The 27777-nt window shown below is 41.4% G+C and overlaps 2 protein-coding genes across 5 annotated transcripts in view; both read right to left on the reverse strand.

Moving 5' to 3' along the window:
- The window catches only part of tmem184a (transmembrane protein 184a), a 67313-nt gene extending 52443 nt beyond the window's left edge, over positions 1–14870 (reverse strand). The window contains exon 1 of one of the 2 annotated variants that reach the window (XM_052021393.1): positions 14495–14870. In XM_052021393.1, coding sequence (XP_051877353.1) covers positions 14495–14680 — 186 coding nt within the window. In that variant the 5' untranslated portion in view covers positions 14681–14870. Of the gene's footprint in view, positions 1–6381; positions 6699–14494 lie in introns of those variants that run through there. The other variant, XM_052021394.1, reaches the window with a different exon arrangement.
- A 679-nt stretch (positions 14871–15549) lies between these two features.
- psmg3 (proteasome (prosome, macropain) assembly chaperone 3) lies at positions 15550–27377 on the reverse strand. Of its 3 annotated transcripts, XM_052021878.1 has the most exons (4): positions 27310–27361; positions 20897–20974; positions 19341–19635; positions 15550–16159 (listed from the first exon to the last, which is right to left on the reverse strand). In XM_052021878.1, exons 3-4 carry the CDS (start codon positions 19554–19556, stop codon positions 16007–16009), a joined length of 369 nt encoding a protein of 122 aa, XP_051877838.1. In that variant the 5' UTR covers positions 19557–19635; positions 20897–20974; positions 27310–27361; the 3' UTR covers positions 15550–16006. The 3 variants fall into 3 exon arrangements, with proteins under 3 accessions (XP_051877838.1, XP_051877839.1, XP_051877840.1); XM_052021879.1 differs by lacking the exon at positions 20897–20974 and having other exon boundaries at positions 27310–27377; XM_052021880.1 differs by lacking the exons at positions 20897–20974; positions 27310–27361 and adding an exon at positions 24076–24094.
- Positions 27378–27777: the final 400 nt, after the last annotated feature.

Consider the following 27777-nt stretch of genomic DNA (forward strand, 5'->3'; position numbering starts at 1 on the left):
CACAGACCTGCCTAACTTATTTTAGGTTTCCAACATTTGGAATATTTTGCTTTTGTGGAAGTACTAAAACTTGTCACATCAAGTCATTTGGTTAAAGCTTGCTCACAAGCACTATGACAGAATCAAATACTTGGGGGACAGTCAATTTTCAGTTTCAACACTCAAATTTCAACACTCAGATTTCAAAGCAAAAATAAGAGTGAGCCTGATAGATGATAACTATCTGAAAGTTTTAGCCAATAAGGAGCAACTGAAAAAAGCTGGAACTCAAATTCAAAACAAGAAGGATAAGGGAATGTGTCCTGCTATTTAACATTACAGGAATGATTTCTGTTTGCTTAATGTTCTACTGCTGATCACAAGGGAGAAGGAACCATCCATTCGGCCAGGCTGAGTCAGAAACAGTTCCCAGACACTAAGTATCTGAGATGTTCCAAAGCATTTTACAATGAAGTATTGTTTCACTGTTAACACTGCCACTGTTGTAATGTGGGAAATGTGCAGCTAACTTTCACACAGCAAGATCTCACTAACAACAATAATTAGATAATCCATTTTAGACATGTGAATTGAGGTATAAATATTGATCTGGATCTTCAAAATAATTTACATTTTCCTGAGGATTCTCAATTTATCTTCTTATCCAAAAAAAAACTACTGAATTCTTGCACACCCAAAAGGATGCACCAGATGACTGTAGCAGTGGGGCACCAAGGACTGTTTTGGTTGTTGGATTCCACTTCTAATTTTGAGCTCTGGAAATAACTGAATGGCCATTATACACTTTTTTGAATTTGAAAACGTGCCTCCCAGTACTGAGGCTGGATGGGATGTGAGTGGGTGGGGTGGATGTATGTTGGGATGACGAACAGCCGAAGGACTAATTGAGTTTGTACTACAGGGTGGGGGCCTTGAAGCCTGATATAAATGAATGGTTATGAAGACGGTAGGGGGTTTTGACTTGAAACTTATTGGGTTCTGTTTTCCTGCGTTCTATTTAAATTCACTGGGGCCCAGCCTTCCGCTCCCTTTAAACTCAATGGGTTCATGGAAGAATGTATTATAGTAGTGTGTAACATGTAAACAAAGTGGAATAGAAGTGTATTGGAGTATCAAAACAAGTGACATCTATTAGTCAGAAAATCTACTGGTCCAGCAACACCAAGTCCTGAGTTCTTTACAATATTTTTATTAAATCCATGAAAAAAATAAAGAGTACATGCATCAAAAAAGAAAGTAAAAACACTACTGAATACCTGAGTTCTACAGTATTCTCTCTCACATGCTCATCAACTCTCTCCAGTTCTCCTGCCACCAACCTACACTAAGGGACAATTTACAGTTGCCAAGTAACCTACCTCACCAGTAGCCTTTTTGCAAACCATGAACAAGCACAGTCGCTTCCCTCTCTAACTCAGAGCTGGGCAATCTCTCACCATTTAGATAATAAGCTTCCTTTTCATTTATTTTTCCTGCTAAAATTCACAATTTTAGATTTTACCACATCATTCTTACTTTGCCAGAGCTTTACACACTCAATCTATCTATATCCTGTAATAGCCTCCTTATGTCCACTTCACAGTACTTTCCTTCCAATCTTTGTGTAATCAGCCAATGCAGCAATCATACTTATGGTTCCTTCATCTCGATCATTATTGTGAAATGTTGATGCACCAGTATTGATCCATGTGGCACATCACCCTGTAAAAGATCCAATTTTGCATATTGTTTCCTGTTGAACAGCCAATCATCTTTTGATGCCAACATGTTATCTCCTACTCCACAAGCTTTTATTTGCTGCAATAACTTTGGATGTTGCAACTTAATGTCCGCTGGAGATCCAAACATATTACATCCACTAGCTCTCCTTTACCCCAGCATGTTACATTTTCAAAGAAGTCCATAAAATTGGTAAAACACGTTTCCCTTTCCAAAACCATGTTTTTACCTTGAATCTTCTAAGTACACCGTGACAGCACCTTTAATAATAACTTCTAACATTTTCACTGTGACAGATATTAAGCAAACTGGCCTCTGATATCCTGCTTTCTCTCTCCTTCCCTTTCTGAATAAAATAGTTATATTTCAAAACTTCCAGCCCATTGGAAGCTTCCCTGAACCTAGGAAATTTTGGAAAATTAAAACCAACACATCAACTATCTCACTAGATGCTTCTGTTAAGACTCTCGGATGAAGTATATGAGGAACCAAAGACTTGTCAACTGCAGCTCCAACCAATTGCTCAGTACCTCTGCCCTGGTGTTGGTAATTTTCCTGAATTCCTCCCTCCCAATTCCTGATTTATAGCTATTTCTCAAATTGTATCCTTTATAGTGAAGGCTGACACAAGGTATAGGTCCTCCCCAGATTATGAATGCCTTACTTATATCCAGCCCATACATACAAGTGAACGTTTCGGAGACTAGTTTACCAGTTGCTACAGGGCTGCAGGCATCTTCTGCCGTGTGGGAACTCAGTTCGTTGCAATATCTGAATGCTTGAGTTAAATGCTCTGGCTTAACTACACATTGCCCTGGTTGGCCTCCATTTTTATTTAAATATGTTGCCGGCAGTTGCATTTTGGACTTACAAACTGTTCACATTACAAGCAGTTAACTATGACAGTACAGCACAGGAACAGGCCCTTCGGCCCATGATGTCTGTGCCGGGCTTGATGCCAAATTAAACTAATCCCTTCTGCCTGTCCATTATCTATATCCCTCCATATTCACGTGCCTATCTAAAAGCCTCTTGAACACCACTATCGTATCAGGAACGGAACCCTGCTGCAACCTGGGGAGGACCTGTACCTGTTTAGTTGATCTGCCATCTCCTTGTTTTCCATTATTAATTTCACAGACTCACCTCCTATAGGATCAATACTCACTTTGTTAACTCTTTCCTCTTGCTTCCAAATGTGTTGCTCGGAGAATGATGTCATCCTTTATGCCCCTGATGGTCATTTTGCATTTCATTCTCACAAAAACACATTTTCAATTGCATAATACTGAAAAAAAAGTTCTGCAATTGAATTTCTAGGCAAAGTTCCTAACAGTCCAGCACTCCTCCAGCAGTAACACTAAAGTCACCTGGAGTAAGTATGGATAAATACAAGGTGGAGAAAGTGAACCAGAATGGAGATACAAGAGATAGCAGGTACTGGAATCTGGAATAAAACATAAATGGCTGAAAGAACTCAGTGGGTCAAGCAGCATCTGTGGAGGCAGAGGGACGGTTGATGTTTCAGGTCAAGTCCCAATGCAGGGTCTTGACCCAAATGTTAAGCATCCCTTTGCCACCACTGATGCTGCTTAACTTGCTGAGTTCTTCCAGCCATTTATGTTTTGCAAGTGACCCAGAATGGCTACCTGGATGAAAATGGATTAAGGCAAGCCTTCATTTATTTATTTATTAAGGATAGATCATGTTTAACCAATTTGATAAATGTTTTTGATGATGCAACAGTGTTGGTGAGGGCAATGCAGTGTACACAGACTTTCAGAAAACTTTAGTAGCAAAATTGGCAATAAAAGGCACATTGATAGCAAGGCTAAGAAGTTTGGTAAGTAACAGATAACAGAGTGATGTGGTCAATGGTTGGTTCTCCAAGGGAAGCTGCAAATAGTGGCATTCCCCAGGGATTGGTGCTACAGCTTACTTTTTTGATCAACATTAATGAACTATACGTAGGTTCTGATGAAGGGTCTTCAACCTGAAATGTTAATTCTATTTTGCTTTCTATCAATGCTGACTGTTGTTGGTTTCCAGCATTTAAAAAAAAATTTGACCTAGCAGTGACTTGGTGGTGCAAACCACAACTTCTAAACTTGCACGTGGCACAAGCTTGGCACTATTGTGCACTGCAAAGAGTATAGTGATAGATTGCAGCAAGATATAAACAAATTGGTGGAATAAGCAAACATATGACAGATGTGGTTTAATGCGCAGAAAGGTGAAATGATGCATTTCAACAGGAAGGATGGGGAGAGGCATCACAGAATAAACGATACTGTTGTAAAAAGGGTGCAGGAGCAGAGGTGCTTGGAGGTATGTGGCAGGGCAAGTTGCAAAAGCAGTAAATAAGGCATACATAATTCTGTGCTTTATCAATTGAATAATAGAGTATAAGCAGAGGGAAGTTCAGCTGAACGTATACAAAATACTGGTTGGGCTCTAACTGAGTGCCACATAATAGGAAGGATATCAAGGCATTAGAGAATGTCCATAAAAACACCAATGACAATGGTCCCTATAATGAAATACTATAGTTACAAGAATAAACAGAGAGGCAAGGACTGTTTACTTTAAAGAGATGGCCAAGGAGAGATTTAATGAAAGTATATAAAATGATGAGGGTTCTTGGCAGAGTGGACAGTGGGGGGCTGTTCCTTCTGGTCAAGGGGTCACAGGTATAAAACAAAGGGGAAGGGAATCAAGAGTGACATGAGAAAACATTTTTCTTTACACACAGCATGGGTGCAAAGGGACTTGGGGATCCTAATCAGGATTCCCTGAAGGTTAATTTGCAGGTTGAGTCAGTAGTAAAGAAGGAAAATGCAATGTTAGCATTCATTTCGAGAAGACTAGAACATAAAAGCAAGGATGTACAGCTGAGGCTTTATAGGGCGTTGGTCAGATCACATTTGGAATATTGTAAGCAACTTTGGGCCCTGTATCTAAGGAAAGATGTGCTGGCCCTGGACAGTGTCCAGAGGAGGTTAGCAAGAATGATCCCAGGAATGAAAGGCTTAACATATGAGGAGCATTTGACATCTCTGGGCCTGTACTCCATAGAGTTCAGAAGGATGAGGGGGGATCTCATTGAAACCTATCGGATATGGAAAGGTCTGGATAGAGTGGATGTGGAGAGGATGTTTCCATTGGTGGGAGAGCCTAGGACCAGAGGGCACAGTATCATAATAAAGGAACATCCCTTTAAAATTGAGATGAAGAGGAATTTCTTCTGCCACAAGATGGTGAATCTGCGGAAGTTGTTGCCACAGGAAGGCTGTGGAGGCCAAGTCACTGAGTGTATTTAAGGCAGAGATTGAAAGATTCTTGAGTGGTAAGGGGACTAAAAGGTTATGGGAGAAAGCAGGAGAATGGGCTTGGAAAAGAAGAATCAGCCATGATTGAATGGCAGAGCAGATTTGATGGGCCAAATGGCCTACTTCTGCTCCTATATCTTATGGTTTGGAATCTGGAAAGCACTACCTACAGATGTGATGGAGACAGGTGCAGCAAGGTCACGATGAGGGGGCTAGTGGGCAAAACTACAGGGTTGTTCTGGTGGATAGCAGCTGTGTACATGGTGGTCTGAATGGTTTTGTTTTGTACTGTAACTACTCTACAAATCTGTGGTAAGAGTCAGCATCTTTTATAATCTTTGGTTTGTGGCTTGAATTCATGACTTTCTGATTCACCAGCAAGTGTGGCACCACTGAGCCAAAACAGACACCAAATTTAACAAGCTTGACAGTAATTCTTTGCCCTACTCAACAGGAAATAGGCCAATTAATTATTGATGTAAAGATGTAACTTGCAGGATACATTTACAGTTTTTCCATCAAACCAAGTATTCTACTTGCTCTATGATATTTAATCAGTCTTCAAAAGGAAACACAACAAAATATAACTTAAAGCAACAGAGTATTCAACCAAATGCAATTAGATTATTTTCAAGATAGCATAAGTGAGCTTTTACTAGCTAATTCTACGATTGTTTAGTTTCCTCTCCAGTAAATATTACCTTACCTCATCAATATTAGTCCCTGAAGGTGATACTGATCTTTCACAACCTCAGGACACCGCAAAACACTTTACCGTCAAGCACATTGCTTTAAGTGTAACGTGTGGCAAATGCGGGAAAAGTGACAGTAAATAAAAGCACAACATCCCACTCATAAACAACAATGAGATGATCGGTTTTAATTCTCTTCATGTCTAAGTTTCAGCACGTATTACAGAACTGTCTTGATCTTATCGTGTTGTCCCAATAGTTTTACTTTGACAGAATCAGGAAAGTTGAAAAGTTGTAAATATATTTCAGATAAACAGGAAGCACACAGCAATGGATTTCCCTGTCTATTGCATGGGAAAACAATTCTACTTTAACTTACCTAATCAATGAAAATATTAATACGGCAGAACTCTTATCAGTTCCGACTGCTCTCAATTTTGTGCTCGGCAGTTCTCATTAAAAAGAAACCGTGGGCGATTATTCTTGTGACAACGCTTGGCGTTGTGCCACGTTGAATCTATGCAATAGTGTGCTTTGTTGGATTCCTACACCGGGAATAAAAGTTACAGGAAACCAACACAAATGCATATATATTTATAACTGCATTATGCTGATAAAACGAGCAGGGACCAGCAACCAACCTTTAAATCGGCTCAGTCGGGGTTCCGTGCAAAGTGCGTAAGTTGCTGCTGTCAACTGCTGCCCGTTTTAAGGCGAGTTTCTGCAACATCCCACTGATCAAGCAACGGCGAATGGCGAAGGTGGGCGAGCGGCGGCGGCTTCCTGCTCCCCCTCCCCCGTGGCACAGGTGATCACGAACACCGACTCAGTACTTTAAATGAGTGCTTCAGGATTCTTTCACACATTAAGTATAATTTTAAAGAAGAGCCGGCGCGCCGGTGGCCATCTCCAGCGACAGCTTCACCTCACCTGAGTCGCCAGGGCGCTATGCGCATGCGCCTCCGCTGGCCCAGGTGGGGCACCGCATGAGGTCATCCAGACTCCATGCGCATGCGCTGCTCTGATAAACTCAACCAGGCAACAGCAACCTTGCATCTGTTAGGAAAAGTAAGGCGATGCTTTTGGGGACGTGAAACAAGGCAAGGGCACTGAATGTTGGGAGGCAGAGAGGGGCTCTGGAGAGTGCATGCACTGATCTTTAAAGGCAGTGAACAGATCAATATGGTATTGAGAGTGACACTGGGATGTTTTCCTTAATTAGTTGAGACATAGAATATAAGAACAGACAGGTTGTGCTAAGTTTTGCTTTCTTTCTTTATCCCACTGTGACTTCTTTGTCTTTGGTCTCAGTAAAGCCCAATGTGAGCTCAAGGAACAGCATGTCATCTTCCTCCTAGGTAGGTTACAGCTCTTGCAATGTAACAATCAATCAACAATTTCAAATAATAACTCTTTCCCATTTACATCAGAACTGGCCAGTTCTAATGAAAGGTCACCAGCCTGTAATATTAACTAATCTTTTTCCCTCTCCACAAATGCTGGCTGTCCCACTGAATATTTTCACTATTTCCTGTTTTTATTTATGGTATCCTAGAACTGGACATAGCAAAAGTTAGGCCACTGTTTGAGTACCATGTACAGTTTTGGTTGCCACATCAGAATCCGATTTATTATCACTTTATAGGAAAGATGTGATTGCAATGGAGATGGTATAGAGTGGATTCACAGAGAAGTTGCCAGGAGCAGACAACTGTAGCTAGGCTTATTGAGGACAGAGAAGGTTGACGGGAGACATCAATGAGATGTATAAAATCATAAAAGGCATAGATAGAGCAAATAGGAAGAACCTAGCTCCCTTAATTGGGATTAATATAGGATTGGCATAGACGAGTGCCTGTTTCTGTGCTTTGGCTCTGTGTTCCATATTTGATGTTAGTAGAGGGATCAAAAATCAGGGAGAATAAATTTAAAGTAGTTGGTAAAAAGATTAGATTGATGAGGAAAAACATTTTCACTCAGAGGTTGTTGGGGACTGGAACTCACTGCCTGAAAGTCTGCTAAAGGCACCACATATAAAGAGTTGTTCGATGTGTGCTTGGCTTTGGATCTGGTGCTGGAAGGTAAAATCAAGCCTGGGTTGGTTTTTGACAGGCACGTACACAATGGGCCAAATGGCCTCTTTTTGTGTTGTTTGCTGACGACACCACTGTTGTGGGATGAATCACAGGCACTGATGAGCCAGCTTAACAGAGCGAGATAGGACACCTGGTTGAGTGGTGCCGCAACAACAACCTCTCTCTCAACATCAGTAACACTAAAGTGCTGACTGTTGACTTCAGGATTGGAAGGAGGGTGAAAATGCACCAGTCTATATTGGTGGATAGGTGGTGGAGAGAGTCAGCAGCCTTAAATTCCTGGGCATTAATATATCAAATGACCTGTCCTGGGTCACGCACATGGATGCAATCGCACAGAAGGTGCACCAGCATCTTTATTTTCTTGGAAGGTTAAGGAGGTTCAGCATGTCACTAAACACCCTAATAAATTTCTACAGATGTACTATTGAAAGTACCTTGACTGGTTGCAGCATGGTCCGGTACAGCAGTATGAATGTGCAGGAACATAAGAAGCTGCAGAGAGTAGTGGACTCAGCCTAATACATCACTGTCACATCCTTCCCCACCTAGTAAACCTCTTCTGCAACCTCTTCAGGTCCTCCATATACTTCCTGTAATGGTGCGACCAGAACTACATGCAATACTCCAAGTGCAGCCTAACTTTATTTTTATACAACTGCAATGGAACCATTCAGGAACCACTTTGTTGTTAAATGGCCTAGACTGAAGTAGATGAGCTCCCCATCAGGGGAAATAGTTTTGCTTTATATCCTTATGAACTCATCATCCAAAACACTTCAGCTAGATTGCCCCTTAATTTTTTTAAGAACATTGATAGAATATATTTATTGACAACAGCTATGTACATCTTTAATGTGGTAAAATGTCCCAAGGTGCTTAAAAGCTTCATCACTCAAAACTTATCATGAGATATTGGGTCAGATGATCAAGTGCTTGGTAAAAGAGGTAGCTTTTACAGAGCAGCTTAAAAGAGAGAGAATGAGTGATGCAAAAAAAGAAAGAAAAAAAACAGACCTTACGGCCAAGGTGGCTGGAGTGATTAAAGTTGGAAATGTGTGAATATGCAAGCCTTGTATTGGAGATGGAGATAGATCTCCGAAAACCATAGGAAGTTAACGAGATACGGAAGGACTCGAAACCAAGAAATAAGAAATATAAATTAATATCTAATGGTTTTACTTTTCTTATTATCACAAGTAGTTATTAATAAAATATTTTCTAACACTTATACACGACTTGGTGTGTTTCGATTGTTGCTGGTACATAACAAAGGCAATACAAATCTAGCCTATAGAATCTGACCTCAATTTAACTGTTTTTACCCAAGGTTATTCTAATGAACCTACACTGCATCCTTTCTAAGGCCAATAAATGAGATGCAAACTGAACTGAATACAGCTGTGCAGCTGTAAGTGTACCCTCTTGATTCTGGTACTCTTGAGATAAAGGCCAACATTCCATTAGCATTCTAATTACCCTATGTACCTAGATTATGATAACACAGTAAAAAGCAGACACCTTTGCTTAGCCTTGACTATTTTGAGGAAGAGGCATTCCTACTAATCAATGGGATATCTGAAAGGGAGATGTTACCTTGACATCCAAATGTTAATAACAAAAATATACCTGCAGTTGCACTGTTTTTGTTTTGTAACTTCAAGATCGCTCAAAGGCACTTTGTAATCAATGAAATACTTTTTGAAGCGTAGTCGCTATTGGAACGCATGAAACACAACAACCAATATACACACACCAAGCTCCCACAAATAGCAATGGAATGCCTGTCTAGATTGTATATTCAAGACTCTGGAACAGGACTCCTTGGAATCCCACATAAAGGTGAGATTTTTGCACTATTTATTTATTTTGTAATTTATAGTAACTTTATGTCTTACACTGTACTACTGCCGCAAAACAACAAATTTCATTGACATATAAGTCAGTGATAATAAACCTAATTCTGTTACATCTGGAGTACTGTAAACCATATTGGTCTCTTTTAACATGACGATGTGAATGCTTTGGAAGCTGTTCGGGAAGAGTTTTCTAGACTAATATCTAGAATGGGTAGGTTGGCTTATGAGGAAATGTTGGCAAGGTTAGGCATGTATTCTCTGGAATTTGGAAGGTGACAAGAGTGGACCTTAACAAGAATGGATGTGGAGAGTATTCCCTCATGAAAAAATCTAGAACTAGGGTTCACTGTTTAAAAATAAGGAGTTGCCCATTAAAGACTTTTTTTTCTTTCAGAGGATTATGAAGCTTTGGAATGCTCTTCAAAGGACAGTGGAAGTAGTCTTCGAGTATTTTTAAGGGAGAAGTAGATAGATTCTTGACCAGCAAGGGAGTGAAAGGTTATCGAGTGTAGACAGGAATGAGTTGTGTTACAATGAGATCAGCAACAATCCTACTGAATGGCAGAGCAGGCTTGAGGGAGACACAAGAGAGTGCAGATGCTGGAATATGGAACAACACACAAGATGCTGGAAGAACTCAACAGGTCAGGCAGCATCTGTGGAGGGAAATGGGAAGTCGACGTTTCGCCTCGAGACCCTTCATTTGCACTGAAAGATATGGGGGAGAAAGCCAGTATAGGCAGGCAGAGGAGGGGAGAGTGTAAATAGTGCCAGAAGCTGGGAGGTGATGGGTGGAAGTGACAAAGGGTTGAAGATGATGGAATCTGATAGGAGAGGAAGGTGGAGCATGGAATCGAGTGAGGAAGGGGGAGGGGAACCAGAGGGAGGAGTGTGTGGGTGATGGCCAGATGGAGAGGGTGGAGGAGAGGAAAGAAACAGTGTCTTGGGGGCTGGGTGAATGTAGTAAGAACTGGGTAATCTGGAGGAGAGAGAAGGGACAGAGGGGGAACAGTTTACCGGAGGTTAGGGAATTCAATGTTCAGGTTTCAGGGAATGGGTGATCTACCCCTGCTCCTAATTCATATGTTTGTACTGACTACTCCAAGGATTCCATGTCTGGAATTTTGCTTAAGTACTTCTAAGGATCCCGTGCAAATGTTCTACTCTCAAAAGACACTTCCACCCACCCAAAATAATGTCATAACAGGAGGCACAGACTTGTAACAGGCAGAAAAACAAATGCAATAAAATTCCAAATACATGTGTTTTCGGGACACAGTTTGTCCTTGTACACATCAAATGACCAATAGTTTCCCTGGAAATGAGCAGATATCTGAGCATTGTATCTGTATGCCTATGATTTAGGAAACAAGAAGACAGATCCATTATTACGTTCACATTTTTTTGAAGTATCAGTTTTTCTCTGGCAATACATATTGTCACACTTCCAATTTTATTTCAGTCAGCACCCTCACAGGCAGAAAGAACATTAATCATATTGTAACAGATTTAAATGTAATTTTGAATCCATTGATATAAGAAAATTGTATGAACTAACCATGCTATCAAAAAATGTATGATTTTTTTAATTGACTGCTGTGATAATTAATTAAGTTAAGTGATGCCTAAGAGAAGAAGAGTGGAGGGGATCCAGTTAGGTTTTAATTACTGTATATCAACTGTGATAGAAATGAGCTGTCTGATGAAAAATCTGTCAGCTGTTGTTTATATAGTTGTAATAAAATGCAAGGTTTCTGATAGAAATACTTAACTTTAATTAGTTAACTGTCAACAGAGCAGGTTATTCTAAATCAGACACAATGTATAAGCAATCCCTGGTGTACCCATCATCCTAATCAGAGATGCCAGGTGCATTAGCACAAGCAAGCTGCTAGCTTTCAGAAATTAGTTGTAATCAGGTTTATTCGTAAGATGGTGCAGTTTCAGACTTTAACGCTTTCCCTTTTTAAGTATAATTCTTGAGACGGAGGAGTTACTGGCAAATGTGTCATTTATTCAACAACCGGGGGTGGATCATCTTGTACATGAGAACATAAGAGCAGGAGTAGACCACCAGGCCCCTCAAGGCTGCCATGCTATTCAATACTGCTCTTGGCTGATCTATGCTGGCCTCAATTCTATGCCAGTTTCCCATAAATCTTTCAAATGTTCATCTACCTCCACCTTAAATATATCTAATGATCTGGCCTCCACTACCTCAGGCAGAGGATTCCAGAGATTCACTACCATCTGAGAGAAGACATTTCTATGTACCTCATTTTTAAATGACCAGTCCCTTATTTTGTAGCTATGTCCCCTTGTTCATGACTCTCCCAATAGTGAAAACATCTCGACATCTACCCTGTTAAGTCCCCATAGGATCTGATATGATTGAATAAGGTCATCCTTCATTCTTCTAAACTCCAAGGAATACAGACCCAAACTGTCTAGCCTCTCTTGACTGGACAACCCTGTCATCCTGGGAATTAGCCTGATGAATATCCTTTGGACTGCCTCCAGTGCTACTGTATCCCTTTTTGGGTAAGGGAACCAAAATTGTGACGGTATTCCAGGTGTGGCCTAACACCCTGTACAATTGTAACAAAACCTCCCTATTACAAACTCTTAACTGCTTCCCAATAAAGGCCAACACCTACCTGCTAACTTTTGTGATTCATGCACTGGAACATCTAGATCCCTCTGAACTTCTGATAGTAGTTTTAATTTGACCAAATGACTCCCTCAATCTTTCAGAGGGCAGTTAAGAGTCAACTATTTAGTGTGGGAGTGGGTTCACATATAGTCAGAGCAGGTAAGGACGGCAGGTTTCCTTCCTCTGAAATTGGTTAATGAAGCACTTTGGTTTTATGATGAACTTACAACTTCCTGTTCACGTTTAAAAACTGAATTCAAATTTCACGACATCAGTTTTTTTCAGAATCTTATGCCAACGTTCTCTGGATTATTAATAGAGACTCAGAATGTTAAGGAAGCCCTAAGCACTTCACAGTAGCCAAGAATCCCATATACAAAGCTGATTCACTATCACTAATTAGCAAGTAAGTTTTTCATTGCACCTGTGTATCCATGTATTTGTGCATATGACAATAAACTTAACTTTGACTTTAATTTGGCAATCTCACTCTAGTGCCATAACCACAGAGATATCTGTGTGCTTCTAATTCTAGCATCTTGCTCATTCCAGAGTGTAAAGATAGTGGAAGAGGCAGTAGGAATGCCCACACCAATGCATGTAGATTGAGGAAATCCCCATGATATCCTTTGCATTCAGTTAGGTGGGACAGTGGTTCAATATACCTGTGCTTGCAGCCCTACACTAACTCAAGTCTTGTGTTTAAAGTTCTCGTCTTTGTTATCAAATTCCTCCGTAGTCTCACTTCCCCCATTTCTGTAATCTCACCCAACTCAATGACATATCCAAGCCCCTGTAATTTTGACTTCTTGCTCTTCCCAAATTGTATTTGGTTCATCATTGTCAGCTATGTCTTCAGCTGCTTCTGAAATTACCTCCCTATACCGCTCTGCTTTTTTTTGTTCTTCAGCATGCTCTTTAAAACCTGCTTGGCCAAGATATTATTAATTATCCCTGTCATTTGGCCTTAGTTTTTTGTTTGATACTCTTGTGAGATGCCTTGGGAGAATGATTCTATGTTAAAAGGCTGCACAAGTAGAAGTTATGCAAGCAGCACAGTCATTAGCTCAGAAAATTGTTCCAGATTGCCAGGCTGCAGCTTCAGTTAGAAGATTCACTCGTATGAGCATGGAGGAAGGTGGGGTTCTGAAATGATATTCCAATAGTCAAAGAGATTAATGCTCATCATCATGGTTCACCATGAAGAATCCCTACTTGTGCAAAATATCAGGTAGCATTTGGAACCAAATCAAGCTGTCAATATTTTCCAATACAGAGAGGAATGGTAGTTTATCAGTTTCATCCTCGACATCAATGGCCATTGCCCTGATTGACCACCATCCTTCTACAATGCTTTTTTTTGGGTAGGATTGCACTTACGTGATTTCATTCAAATCTATTAAATTGTCCATTTATTCATTACCATACATCCACTGACCCACCATGATTCTTGGCTGAGCAACATCTTAAAATTCTCATCCGTTTTCAAATCTCTCTTTGGGCTTTTCTTTTCCCATCACTGTAATCTCCTCTTACCCTCCAAGATGGCTATGCTTCTCCCAAATCCAGTCACTCGAAACCTTGAATAAATAGTTCCAGCATCATCAGCCATACTTCAGACTCCCAAGAAAGGTCTGGAATTCTTTCCCTAAACTGCTGTTTGTTCCCTTCTTAAAGAAGCTCCTTAAAACCTATTTGTTTGACCAAGCTTTGTTATCTACCATAACGTTTCCCCGTATGGCACAATTAATATTTTTTGTTAACACTAGTGAAGTGCCTTGAGACATTTTGTCATATTTAAAAGTACTGCATAAAAGTAAGTAATTGTTCAGAGAAATGTCAAGAAAATAAATTAATAGTTGATAGGTAAACCATTAAAAACAAACAAAAGGATATCAAAGTAAAGTACAAGTTCTGACAACTTCCCTTACAGAAATGCATTGCTCTGAAAATGTTTTCCAACATTTTGAAATTTAAACAGATGTCTCCGTAATAGGCAAAAGAGCATGATTATGATTCCTTGTTTCATTCTCCAAAAATAATTAAGCACAATCAATATGTTACTATAATCACAAAAATGTTGTCTGGTGGAAGATTTCGCGTGAACACTGTACACCCAATACTGCAGTTTATACAACATACTTACATTGGATAACTTGCATTTATGCAGAATTTCCATTCTTTTAGCCTCTGGCAGTGGCTTAATCTTGATGAGAAGTGCCCAGGAGAAAAGGATGTAGGAAGCTGGCATTTCAGTGTTGGGAAGTATGCAAGATGCAAACCCATCCAGTAATCCATCAGGGAAATTAACATATGGGGTTAGCCAAAACATGAAATTAGTCTGTAGTCAATACACCAGAGAAACTAAGCATGGCAGGAAGATCATAGCCTGAGATCTGAAATTGTGTAGGACTAGCCTCTACTGGGCCACAGGTATCAAAGTCATTGTACAAAAACAAAAATAAAATTGTAATGACCAAAGAAGTGTACTAATGTTAAATAAATCATTTTTAGTCATAATTAAAATAAAAAACATTTCCTTCTGCCTTGGGGAAAAAAATTCTTCCTTGAAATTACTTTTATCAGCAGCAGCACCCATAGATACAAGTGCATCAAAATGTGAACAAAGTTTATGTGCATTTTTGTTAACATGGAGGAACTGACAACAACATTAGCAAGGTAAAACAAAATGTAGTGATACTGTTGTTCTCATACTGCCCTATCTGACATCAGCAGAGTTCAGTCATTTAAAAGGTGAAGAAAGGACTGAGGATGAAGCCCTGAAATATCCCAAACAGCGAAAATGTGATTGACTGAATACATTTAATCATGAATTTTTAGCGGCCAAAGTTATGCCTCAATTGCAGCTTTCTTATCGACAAAATTATTAATCTGTGATTCATTAAAAATGTGGTGTCAGCCTGGAGTGTGCATTCAACCCTTGCTGAAGAGCCTGGATCCACACCACATGAAGCTGTAGAACGCAGCAGCCGAGTAAGGCTAAGCAGACCTAAGAAGTCTTGTGACCTTTTCCTTGAAATCACAATACAAGGTCAAGAAGCACTTAACAAGACCTTGTGATGGGCACCAAATAAGTCAATACAGAATATAACAGCTCAGATGCAGGAGAAGGCACTAGTTTACCAGCTCTTAAACATATAGATTGGAAACACCAGACACCAGGCAACAACTGACTCAATATTGGACTTTACCCCCATATACTTTTATTCCAATATTTTTGAAATTTACATTTCTGCATTTCTCTTCTACTCTTTTCATCTTGAACACTGGGAACTGGAATGAAAAGCCAATTGTCTCACCATAATTAGTGTTGCATCTGGACTCTCCATTCCCAGGTACAGCAAAGAATACATCACTCTTAATTACCATCAGGATGGTACTGATTTCTCTGCAAACTGTTACAGTGGTCTTCCTCAACTGAAAACAAAGGTTAGCTCGTTGTTGAACTCGAAAAGATCAAAAATAAGATTTAAAGAGTGCTCCTCTTTTCCAATTAGCAACATATTTCCTCTAGTTAAAAAAACCTTATTTGAGTTGTAAAATGCATTTTTTTTGATGTCCTTACCAAGGTGGAATAAAGTCAGTATTCTTTTACTAACATTTTATCAGTTTCAACCCTGACATTTTGCAAACATTTTCACCAGAGTCTGCAACTCTGAATCAACTGTTTGATGGATTTAATACTGTCCAAGTTTGCATCTTTCAGAGATAGCGCAAGTAGCACTGGTTTGTTGCCAGACTCCTCACACACGAACGTTACAAGGTGCTTTGCATACACGTGGATCAGAGGCTGAAAAAAAAACAGACATTAACATTATTTCTAATCAGTCCGGCAGAATAATTTGAAATGATAAGAAAGATATACAGAGATAGTTCAGCATTCCACAAGGGAATTGGGGAAGACTGAAGTGAGAAAGTGTCCAAATGCACTGATCATAAGATACATACAAAATGTTATAATCTGCAAGGTCAGAGTGTAAGCAGGGCTCCTAAAAAGATTCAATCAGAACTGGAAGACAAGTGAACTGTATTTATATTTTAGAACGTAATAAAAGGAGGGCATGAGATTGGAAGGAAAAGGTTGGTAACTAATTGAAAACTTATGAGACATTATTAGAAACCGGAAAGATGCAAAAACTGTAGGGATATAGGAAGATCACACAGAACAAAGATCTGGACTTTGTGGAGTTCTGCCAGTATTTCTCCACACAAGAGCTGACTGGCAAATCTTGGGTCTTCCACGTGAGTCCACAAGTCTTAAACTTACAGTCCAAGATCTTTCAGCCATTTCATAGCTATGATCTACCACTGGACTCTGCATGGAGTCCAATGACAGAGCAGGAGCTTGCCGAGACCCTAAAGCACTTGCACTGGATATGTTCATAGAGTGATAGAACTGCACAGCACAGAAACAAGCTCTTCAGCCTACCACGTCCATGACAATCAGTTGGCCCATCTACATTAGCTCTACATCCTTCTATGTCTTGTCTATTTAAATGCCTGAATAAAGGTCCCTTAAACATACGTCCTGTTGCAATAATTTCAGGTCTTGTCACATCTGATGTTTTAACAAAGTACCTTTTCCCCTTGCAGGAGTTAATGCTTACAAATGTTCAACAGCTCTTCAATACAATTCTCCTGAAGATACTTCATCCCCATTACTTTCCTTTCTCTACAGTTTTTCTGATAAAACCTGACTGGGTTTTAGCCAACTATTTCCATAATCTTCATCCCTAATCTTTCATTCATTATTCTCCATCCATGACATCCTTTGCTCTTACAATAATATTTTCTATATTTGATACAGAAAAGATAAACCCCAGTTCACTTACATCTGGACTTTCAAACACTCAACTGTCGAGCCCTTATCATTCCATTCACTTCAAATTCTGTGCAGCTACAGACCCAAGCCCACGCCTTTACTTTTGACACTCTAGTTGTCACTAAATCTTCATTTCTTGCCCTAACTACTCTACAGATGTACCTCTCACATCTGCTCTCTTAAGTTTAAGGGACATATGTTTAAACTGGTGATACTGAACAATCGGTTTAGCCATTCACCATCAGATGTGGTTGGATCAAATAAAACAATGTCAAGATTTTTTCATTTATTGGTATTGGTTTGTTATTGTCACTTGTACCCAGGTACAGTGAAAAGCTTGTCTTACAAACCGAAAACTGCTGACTTTTCCAGAATCATCCTGGAACTTCAGGCTTCTTAAACTCTGCTTTCTGTGTCCCTTAGTAAAATGCTGATGGACCTCTTTGTCCCTAAGACTGAGAAGATGCCATCTGCTACTGTTACCTCTTTCCCTGCTTCCCAAGTTCACCAGGACAAATTTTGAATGTCACCACATTCCCCCACCAATCCCATCTCTCATCTTTCTCTTGTTTTCCCTCATCTGCTCTCCAAACCTCCTGCCCAAGAAAGATACTCCTGCTCCCCTACTTCCATTCCCACTATACTGCTGACTTCTCAACTTCCCTCCTGGCCTTTAGCTGAGATTGTGAACAGTTCTCTTTTGTCAGGATCCTGTCCCATCTTCATAAAATCTATTCATAATCCTCCCTTGTCTCAAAAATTCCACAATCAATTCCAGCCTTGTATTCCACCAAAATATGCACCTCTGTGCATCCCCAGATTTAACAATGGCTTCAGCAACAGTGACTGTAGTTTCAATCACCAAGACTGTAAGCTTCAGAATTTCTTCTCTAAGCATTCGTCAATTTTTTTAAGGCACTCTATAAAACCCAACTCTACCCAAATATCTCATCTGGCTCATTCAATACTGTTTGGATGCTACATGAAGCACCTTGTTACCATTTTTTATTGCTTTAGGTGGTAAATATAAATTTTGTTAAGTTTTGCTTAGTTTCATTAAATCACTCAGTTGTCTTCCAGTATTTAATTCCAACAAAGCTTCAGAACACCAACAAGATTAATCCTTATACACTCTTTGCAATTTTTCTTTGAGGCTCAGCTTATGCATTGGGTTACTGCAATTTTACTTCAAAGATCCCGATTCAGATTTATCTCAGATTAACCATATGAATAAAGACATCTGAAGACTTCAAACTGCTTCCAAAGTTCAAATAGTTAATACATCAAGTCCCTCCTACATTCCAATGCAACTGACATTCTTTTAACATATAGCATGCACAAGACTGAATAAGAAAGAATCTGTGAGATTACATTGCTTGGTTACATAAGCTCTCCACTAGAACAGAACTAATAAAGTACAAAGCAAAGTTGTGCATGTACACAGTGTATCTAGGTTATGGTGTTCAATCAAAGGCAGCATAAAACGGAATTCAACATACAACAAAGAAACAGGCCATTTATGCCAAAGAGTTCACACTATTTTCATACTCCACACAAGTCACCTCCTCAGCCCACATCAATCCTACCAGCATCCTTCTCTTGATTTATCCTTCACGTAACCACCAAGCTTCACCTTAAATTCATCTGCATGGAGCAACAAGTTCCACATTCTAACCATTCATGGATGGAATTTCTTCTGTATGCTGAATGGATTTACTCAATATTATTTTATATTCACAATTATCCTTGAGTTAATTTTTGCTGTGAATGCCCCTTCATAATGCTAAAATCCCTCTTGTAGTCACTCCTTGGCCTTTGATGTTTTAAAGGAAAGATACCCAAAATGTTCAGTCTTTTCAGAAGCTAGCTCAGTATCATTCTTGTGAGTGCTTTTTGCAGTTTCACCAGTATTTCTATAGCCTTTTTATTCTAAGGATCAGAAATGGACACTCTTTACCATGATAGTTGTAGGAATATGTGAATAACCTCAAGAACTTACACTTAAAATACGTTCTAGCTATTACAACCAAAGGCTGGTATTCATTTGGATTTGTTTTAAGGTCAATTTTACTACATTAAAAATATTATATAAATAGAAGTAACTTTTAGTACTTATCTTATAGCCTCTATTTCTTAACAATTTTCTTACCTCATCTTTCCCCATTAAGATTTTTGTACTAAAAGTGGGTTTGCCAATCTCATTTGCAACAATATGTGGTGTCACAGAGATCAATGTCCCTATTTTGCCATACTGTGTGACCACCACAAAGATGTGATCACTGAATATTGTACACACAACCTCCGTAAGGATTCCACCAATGGCTTCAGCAGCCTGCTTAGACCTGACGATGCTTTCTGCTGCCATAAAACCTCTCAGAATGATGCGCTGGGTGTTTCCAATCCAATTACAGTCTTAAGAGCCACGGTATTCAAGAGGTCCTTATCTAAATTGAAAAAAAATTCAAATCAATGTATTTTCAAGATATCAGATAGTTCCTATTCCAGCTGCATTTCACCCATCATTTATTAATACTGGCAAAGAATACAGGTTCCCAGGCAAGATGCACAAGTTTAGTTGCCTCAGGTCTCAGACTGCACATTTGGTGGGCGGGAGGAAAATAATTTCACATAAATGTGCATCAAGTTCACATTGGGTTTAGTAGTCCAGGTTTCTGGTATAGATGTGTAAGTAATCCAGTCTTTCCATCCCCTGAACCCCAGAAATTAGGGGTTCAAGACCCTCCCCAGAGACTAGGATGTTAAATTTAGACGGATCCCCTGGCACCATTTCAAAAAGCAGAGGATCATCTACACAGATAGTGGTGTCATTACAAGCTTTCTCTTTGTGGGATCTTGCCATGCATAGATAGATTTCCGAGAACAGTGACCAGTCTTCAGAGAGTGCTCCACAGGCTGCAAAAACACTTTGGGATGACCTGGAAGCAGTGGACACATTAACATCAGGAACCCATGAAGGCCCACTGGCCTGTAGTGAGTGGTTCCAAACGTCCTGACTGAGCTGCTTTACTCTCCACTCACCGGCAGAGATGCCCATTCCCTCACTGCCATCTATACTCACCCTGATGGCTGTTTTCAACCCAACCCATGGCCCCAGCCATTTGCTCGTTGTTTGATGCTGCACCCCTCCCCACTTCCATGACAACAACCACATACTTCTGTTGCCCCTCCCCTTGAGCCTCATATATCCTTCTGCCAATCCCCCAGATTTTTCTCTTGTAGCCTTTATCCTCCTGTCAATCCCATCCTTCCACCACCTATACAGACCCATATCCTTCCAAAAACTCTTGACGCCCCCATATCTTCCACTGTCCTTCAATATCCTTCTATCATCTTCCCTTCCCCAATATCCTTCCCTCGCCCCCCTCCCCACACCCCCCCATAGACAACAAGGTGAACGAGGTGGAGGACAGGAAGGAGATAGAGAGTCTATTGGCATGGTGTCACCTTTCCCTCAATGTCAGCAAAACGAAGGTGCTGGTCATTGACTTCAGGAAGCAGGGCAGAGTATATGCCTGTCTGTATCAATGGTGCTGAGGTAGAGATAGTTGAGAGCTCCAAGTTCCTAGGTGTAACTATCACCAACAATTTGTCCTGGTCCAACCACATGGATGCTACAGCCAAAACATCAACACCTCTACTTCCTCAGAAGGCTAAGGAAACGCAGCATACCCCGATGACTCTTACCAAGTTTTATAGATGCACCATAGAAAGCATCCTATCCCGATGCATCACAGCTTGGCATGGCAACTGCTCGGCCCAAGACTGCAAGAAATTGCAGAGAGTTGTGAACACAGCCCAGTCCATCACACCAACCAGCCTCCCCTCCACTGACTCCATCTAACTTCCTGCTGCCTCAGCAAAGCAGCTAACATAATCCAGGACCCTTCCCACCCCAGTTATTCTCTCTTCTCACCTCTCCTGTTGGGCAGAAGATACAAAAGCCTGCGAGCATGTACCACCAGATTCAAGGACAGCTTCTACCCTGCTGTTATTAGACTCCTGAATGGACCCCTCAACGCTAAAAGATAATCTCTTGATCTCCCAATCTACCTCGTCGTCGCCCGTGCACTTGTCTTCCTGCACTGCTCTAGCTCTGTAACACTATATTCTGCATTCTGTTTTCTTTTTACTACCTCGATGTTATTATGTATGGCACGATCTGTCTGGATGGGACACACAAGTTTTTCACTGTATCTCTGTATATATAACAATAATAAACCAATACCAATATCCACCTGTCACCATCTACAGCACCTTCCACATCCTTCCATAAATATTCACGGTGTAAGAGATAGCATGTTGGTGTGGATAAATTAGTAAATTGGTTTATTATTGTCACATATAATGAGGTACAGTGAAAAACACGTCTTGCATACCGTTCATACAGATCAATTCATTACAACAGTGCATCGAGGTAGTAGGGTAGCATAGCAGTTAGCGCGACACTATTACAGTGCCAGCGATCGGGGTTTGATTCCCATCGCTGTCTGTAAGGAGTTTGTACGTTCTCCCGTGTCTGCGTGGGTTTCCTCCGGGTGCTCCGGTTTCCTCCCACATTCTAAAAGTCGTAAGGGTAGGTCAATTTGGGTTTAAAATGGGCGGCGCAGACTCATTGGACTGGAAGGGCCTGTTACCACGCTGTAAATAAATTTTTTTTTAAAATTTAAAATTTAATTAAAAAAAACAGAATGCAGAATAAAGTGTAACAGTTGCAGAGAAAGTGTAGGTGGACAATAAGGTGCAAGGTCATAACGAGGTAGAGTATGAGGTCAAGAGTCCATCTTACCGTACTAGTGAACCATTCAATAGTCTTATAACAACAGGATAGAAGCTGTCCTTGAGCCTGGTGGTATGTGCTTTCAGGCTTTTGTATCTTCTGCCCAATGGAGGGGGGAAAGAGATAATGTACAGAGTGGGTAGGGTCTTCGATTATGTTGACTGCTTTACCAAGGCAGCAATAAGTGTAGACAGAGTCCATGGAGGGGAGGCTGGTTTCCATGACGTGCTGAGCTGTGTTCACAACTCTCTGCAGTTTCTTAGAGAAATACAGCACAGAAACAGGCCCTTTGACCCAACTGGTCCATTCCAACCACAGCATCCTCTCTACTTAGTCCCAGTTGCCTGTGTTTGGCACATAACCCTCCAAGCCCCTCCCCTCCACGTACCTATCCAAATTCCTCTTAAATGTTGCAATTGTACTCACTTCGACCACTGCCTCTGGTAGCTCATTCCAGGTACTCACAACCCTCTGTGCAGAGAAGTTATCTCTCACGTCTCTTTTAAAGCTCTCCTCTCATTTTGTATCTGTGCCCTCTAGTTTTGGACTCCCCAACCCTAGGGAAAAGACTATGACCATCCACCTAATCCATAACCCCCATGATTTTATAAGCTTCTATGAGGTCACCCCTCATTCTCATGCACTCCAAGGAATAAAGATCCAGCGTGGCCAACCTCTCCCTATAACTCTGGCCTTCTAGTCTAGGCAGCATCCTTGTAAATCTCATCTGCACCCTCTCCAGCTTGACAATGTCTTTCCGATAACAGGGTGACCAAAACTGTGCACAATACTCCAAATGCGGCCTCACCATTGACTTATATAACTGCAACATAATGCCCCTACTCCTAAACTCGATGCCCTGACTAATGAAGGCCAGCACGCTAAACACGTTCTTCACCACCCTGTCTACTTGTGCAGCCACTTTCAGTGAACTGTGCACTTGTACTCCTAGGTCCCTCTGTTCAACAACACTTGTCAGTGCCCTGCCGTTCACTGCATAAGTCCTAACCTGGTTTGAATGTCCAAAATCCATCACCTCACATTTATCTGAGTTGAAAACCATTTGCCATTCCTCAGACCATCTCCCTAACTGATCAAGATCTCTTTGTAATTCATCGTAATCTGCTTCACTATCAACAAGATCCCCTAATTTAGCATCATCAGCAAATTTGCTAATCCTGCCAGGTACATTCATATCCAATTCATTTATATACATAATGATTTATATACATCTACAGAGGTCCCAACACTGACCCCTGGGGCACCCCACTAGTCACAGGCCCCTAGTCGGAGAATTGACCTTCACCATCACCCTCTGCTTCCCATCGTCGGGCCAAATTCTGAACCCACCTCGCTAGCTCCCCCTGAATCCCATGCGACCCTAACCTTCCAGATCAGCCTGACATGCAGGACCTTGTCAAAGGCCTTACTAAAGTCCATATTGACAACATCCACTGCCTGACCTTCATCTGTCCCCTTAGTTACCCCTTCAAAAACTCCAAAGATTCGTCAGACATGACCTCCCATGCACAAAACCATGCTGACTATTCCTGATCAGGCCTGGATTATCCAAATGATGGTAGATCTTGTCCCTCAGAATTCCCCCCAGTAACTTCCCTACAATCGAAGTCAGGCTCACCGGCCTGTAGTCTTGTGGTCACGGGCAGAGCAGTTGCCATAGCAAGCCATGATGAATCTGGATAGGATGTTTTCTATGGTGTATCGATAAAAGTTGGTGAGGGTCAAAGGGGACATGCCAAATTTCTTTAGCCTCCTGAGGAAGTACAGGCACTGGTGAGCTTTCTTGGCTGTGGCGTCTATGTGGTTGGACCAGGACAGGTTATTGGTGATGTTCACTCCTCGGTACTTGAAACTCTCAACCCTCTCGACCTCAGCACCATGGATGTAAACAGGAGCATGTGCACCGCCCCCATTCCTGAAGTCAATGACTAGTTCTTTTGTTTTGCTGACATTGAGGGAAAGGTTGTAGTCATGACACCATGTCAGTAGGCTCTCTATCTCCATCCTGTACTCTAACTCATCATTATTTGAGATACGGCCCACTATGGTGGTATCATTTACAAACTTGTAGTAGGAGTTGGAGCAGAATCTGGCCACATAGTCATGAGTGTATATAGAGTAGGGTAGGAGTCTGAGGACACAGCCTTGTGGAGCACCAGTATTGACAATATTCGTGGCAGAGGAGTTGCTGCCTATCCTTACTGATTGCAGTCTGTTGTTCAGGTAGTCAAGGATCCAGTTGCAAAGGGAGGTGCTGAGTCCCAGGTCTAAGAGTTTGGAGATAAGTTTGCTTGAAATTATAGTATTGAAGGTGTAGACATTAGCCAACTAATAGGTAAGAGAGTAGGCATCGATAGGTTCAGGTGACACAGCAGCTATTAACAGTGCTTCACAGCTTCAGCGACCTGGGTTTGATCCTGACCTCCAATGCTTTCTGTTTGGACTTGGACATTCTCCCCTTGACTATGTGGGCTTCCCGTGTGCTCCAATTTGCTCCCACAGCCCAAGGACGTGCAAGTTGGTAGGTTAATTGGCCGCTGTAAATTGCCCTTCATGTATAGATAAGTGATAGGAGAACCAGGCTGGAAATAATGTGAAAAAGAATAGATGTCAGAGAAAAAGAAATAAGGGAATGGGATTGCTGAGATTGTTCCAAAGGCCAATGCAGACGCAATGGGCCAAATAAATGCTTTCTGTATTGTTAGACAAATGTGATAAATTTATCTTTTTTCTCATTGGCATGACTCGCCTGCTTTAAGGATTGGTGCTGGAGCCTCAATTTTTACAATTAATGCAAATGACATCATCAATCTTGAAGACCTGGGCCTCTGTACCTCCTTCTGCAACTGGATCCTCGACTTCCTCATCAGCAGACCTCAATCAGTGAGGATTGGTAACAACGCCTCCTCCTCACTGACCATCAACGCAGGTGCACCTCAAGGCTGCATGCTTAGCCGTCTTCTCTACTTCTTATACACACGATTGTGTGGTAAGCACAGCTCCGATGCTATATACAAATTTGCTAATGACACCACTGTTGTTGGATGAGTTACAGATGGTGATGTGTCAGCATACAGGAGTGAGATAGGACACCTGGTTGAGAGGCGCCACAGCAACAACCTCTCTCAACATCAGTAAAGCTAAAGAACTGATTGCTGACTTCAGGAAGGGGAAGAAAGGTGAACGTGCACCAGTCTAAATTGGGGGACTGGCAGTGGAGAGGGTCAGCAGCTTAAAATTCCTGGGCGTTGACATATCGGATGACCTGTCCTGAGTGCACATAGATGCAATCACACGGAAGGCGCACCAGCATCTTTACTTTCTTAGAAGGTTAAGGAGGTTCAGCATGTCACTGAACACCCTAACAAACTTCTACAGATGTACTGTTGAAAGTATCCTGACTGGTTGCATCATGGTCCAGTACAGCAACGTGAATGTGCAGAACATAAGAAGCTGCAGAGAGTAGTGGACTCAGCCCAATACATCACTGTCACATCCTTCCCCACCATCGGAAGTCTCTACATGAGGCCACGCCTCAAGAAGGTAACATCTATCATCAAAGATCCCCACCGTCTGCGCCATGACATCTTCTCATAGCTGCCAGCAGGCAGGAGGGAACAGAAGCCTTTAGTCCCACACCACCAGGTTCAAGAACAACTACTTTCCTTCAAACATGCAGTTCTTGAACCAACCTGCACAACCCTAATCACTACCTCAGTATAGTAACACTATGACCACTTTGCGCTACAATGGACTTTGATTTTTTATGCTCTAATTGTGTTCTTTCTTGTATAATTTTGTTAATATTTTTCTTGTGAATGTCATGTATCTGATGCTACGTGCCTGTGATGCTGCCACAACTAAGTTTTTCATTGCATCTGTACATACATATACTTGTGCATATGACAATAAACTTGACTTTGAAGGGACGAAGGGTATGGTTGGTAAAATTTGCTGTCAGAAAGATAAATGGGAAAGTAAGCTGAAGAGGATACAGAGATGATAAAGGAATACAGAGAGTTTAACTGAGTGGGCAAAGATTTGGCAAATGAAGTACAATGAGAGAAAATTTGAAATTGTTCATTTTAGCAGGAACAATAAGAAATGGATATTATCCAAAGCAAATGGTGAGAGATTACAAACCTCAGAGATGCAGAAGGATCTTGATGTCCTGGGTATACATGATTCGCAAAAAACTAGTACATAGATAAGTAATTCAGAAAGCTACCAAATGTTCTTGCTTATTGCTAAGGGAATGGAATACAAAAATAGAGAGGTGAAGTTTCAGTTATGTAGGGCATTAGTGAGACCAACCTGGTGCACTATGTATAGTGTTGTTCTTTAATTAAAGTAGGATGTTAATGTGTTACAAGCATTTCCAATGTGTACTAGACTAACATCTGGCATAGAGCGGTTGTCTCATGAGAAAAGCTCGTGCAGATTAGGTTTGTACATGTTGAAGTTGAGAAGAGTGAGAGAGAACTTGATTAAAATATACATGATTCCAAAAGGTCTTGACGGGATGGATTTGGAGAAGGTATTTCCTCACGAGAGAATCCAAAACTATTGGGGGAGGGGTACATTTTTAATGAAAAAGGGTCACTCATTTAAAGCAGAGATAAGAGGAGGTTTTTTTTCCCCTGAGAGTTGTCTTTGGAACGATGGAAGGAATGGAAGCGGAGCTTTTGGATCTTATTAAGGCAGATAAAGATAACCAAGTGGTTAAAGGTTATGGTGTAAATGCAGAATGAGGTTACTATCAGTTTAGCCATGGACAGCTTTTATCCGGCTGTTATAAGAATTTTGAACAGACCTCTTATATATTAATGATGAACTCTTGACCTCACAATCTACTTCGTCGTGGCCCTTGCACCTTATTGTCTACCTGCACTGCACTTTCTCTGTAACTGTTACTGTAGCACTATATTCTGCATTCCGTTATTGTGTTTACCCTGTATTATCTCAATGCACATATGTTTTGAACTGATCTGTATGGATGGCTTGCAAAACTAAGCTTTTCAGTGTATCTCAGTACATATGATAACAATAAACCAATTCCAATCCAATGAACCGGTGCAGCATGCTTGAGGTGCCAAGTGGCCTACTAGTTCGATTGTTCCACTGCCCTCCCCCAACCCGCATCGATCACCCCCTCTCTCTCTCTCTCCTCCTTCCCCCTTTTCTCTCCCGACCCCATCCGCTCTCTCACCACCCACCCCCTCCCCTTCCCCTTCCCCTTCCCCCCTCCGACCCCGGACCGGACCGGACCGAGCAGCATCCACAACCCTGTCTCACTCACTTCCCGAAAGCCACAAACGACGGAGACAACACACGTGCGGCGCGGCGCGGCACGTCACATCGGACACGCGCCCGCCCGGTACGTCCGGCGCCGCGTACACGCGCACGGCGCAGGATCAGTAATGGCAACGCGCATGCTCAGGGACTCCGTTTCCATGGCAGGATGGTGAGAGCCCAGGAAGGGGGTGCTTGGCCCATCGAGTCAATGTTGGCTCTGCGTAAGGTCATCTAGTGAGCCTTATCTCCGCCACCCTTTCCTCATGGCCTTGCGACTCTCTTACTCTTAGATACCTGGTTAGCTCCCTTTTGAATGAATGTGCCAGCGCCACTACCCGGTAGGACATCCTAGCCCGGCCACTTAAAGACAACAGGCTTCCTCATGGTATTACAGTCCCTTTCATTGTCTTCTTCGGTGCTTGAAACCTCTGCCAATCTCTCTACGTCTTGTATCCTTCCTAATTTTAAATAC

The sequence above is a fragment of the Pristis pectinata genome, chromosome 8 (genome assembly GCF_009764475.1).
Source record: "Pristis pectinata isolate sPriPec2 chromosome 8, sPriPec2.1.pri, whole genome shotgun sequence".
NCBI lineage: Eukaryota > Metazoa > Chordata > Chondrichthyes > Rhinopristiformes > Pristidae > Pristis > Pristis pectinata.

Bases quoted from the DNA above. Each gene is read 5' to 3' on its own strand.
- psmg3 (XM_052021879.1), bottom strand. From the start codon at position 19,556: ATGGCAGCAGAAAGCATCGTCAGGTCTAAGCAGGCTGCTGAAGCCATT. The intron at 16,160-19,340 runs GTAAGAAAATTG...TTTTTTTTTCAG, and splicing joins TCTTAATGGGGAAAGATGAG to CCTCTGATCCACGTGTATGC.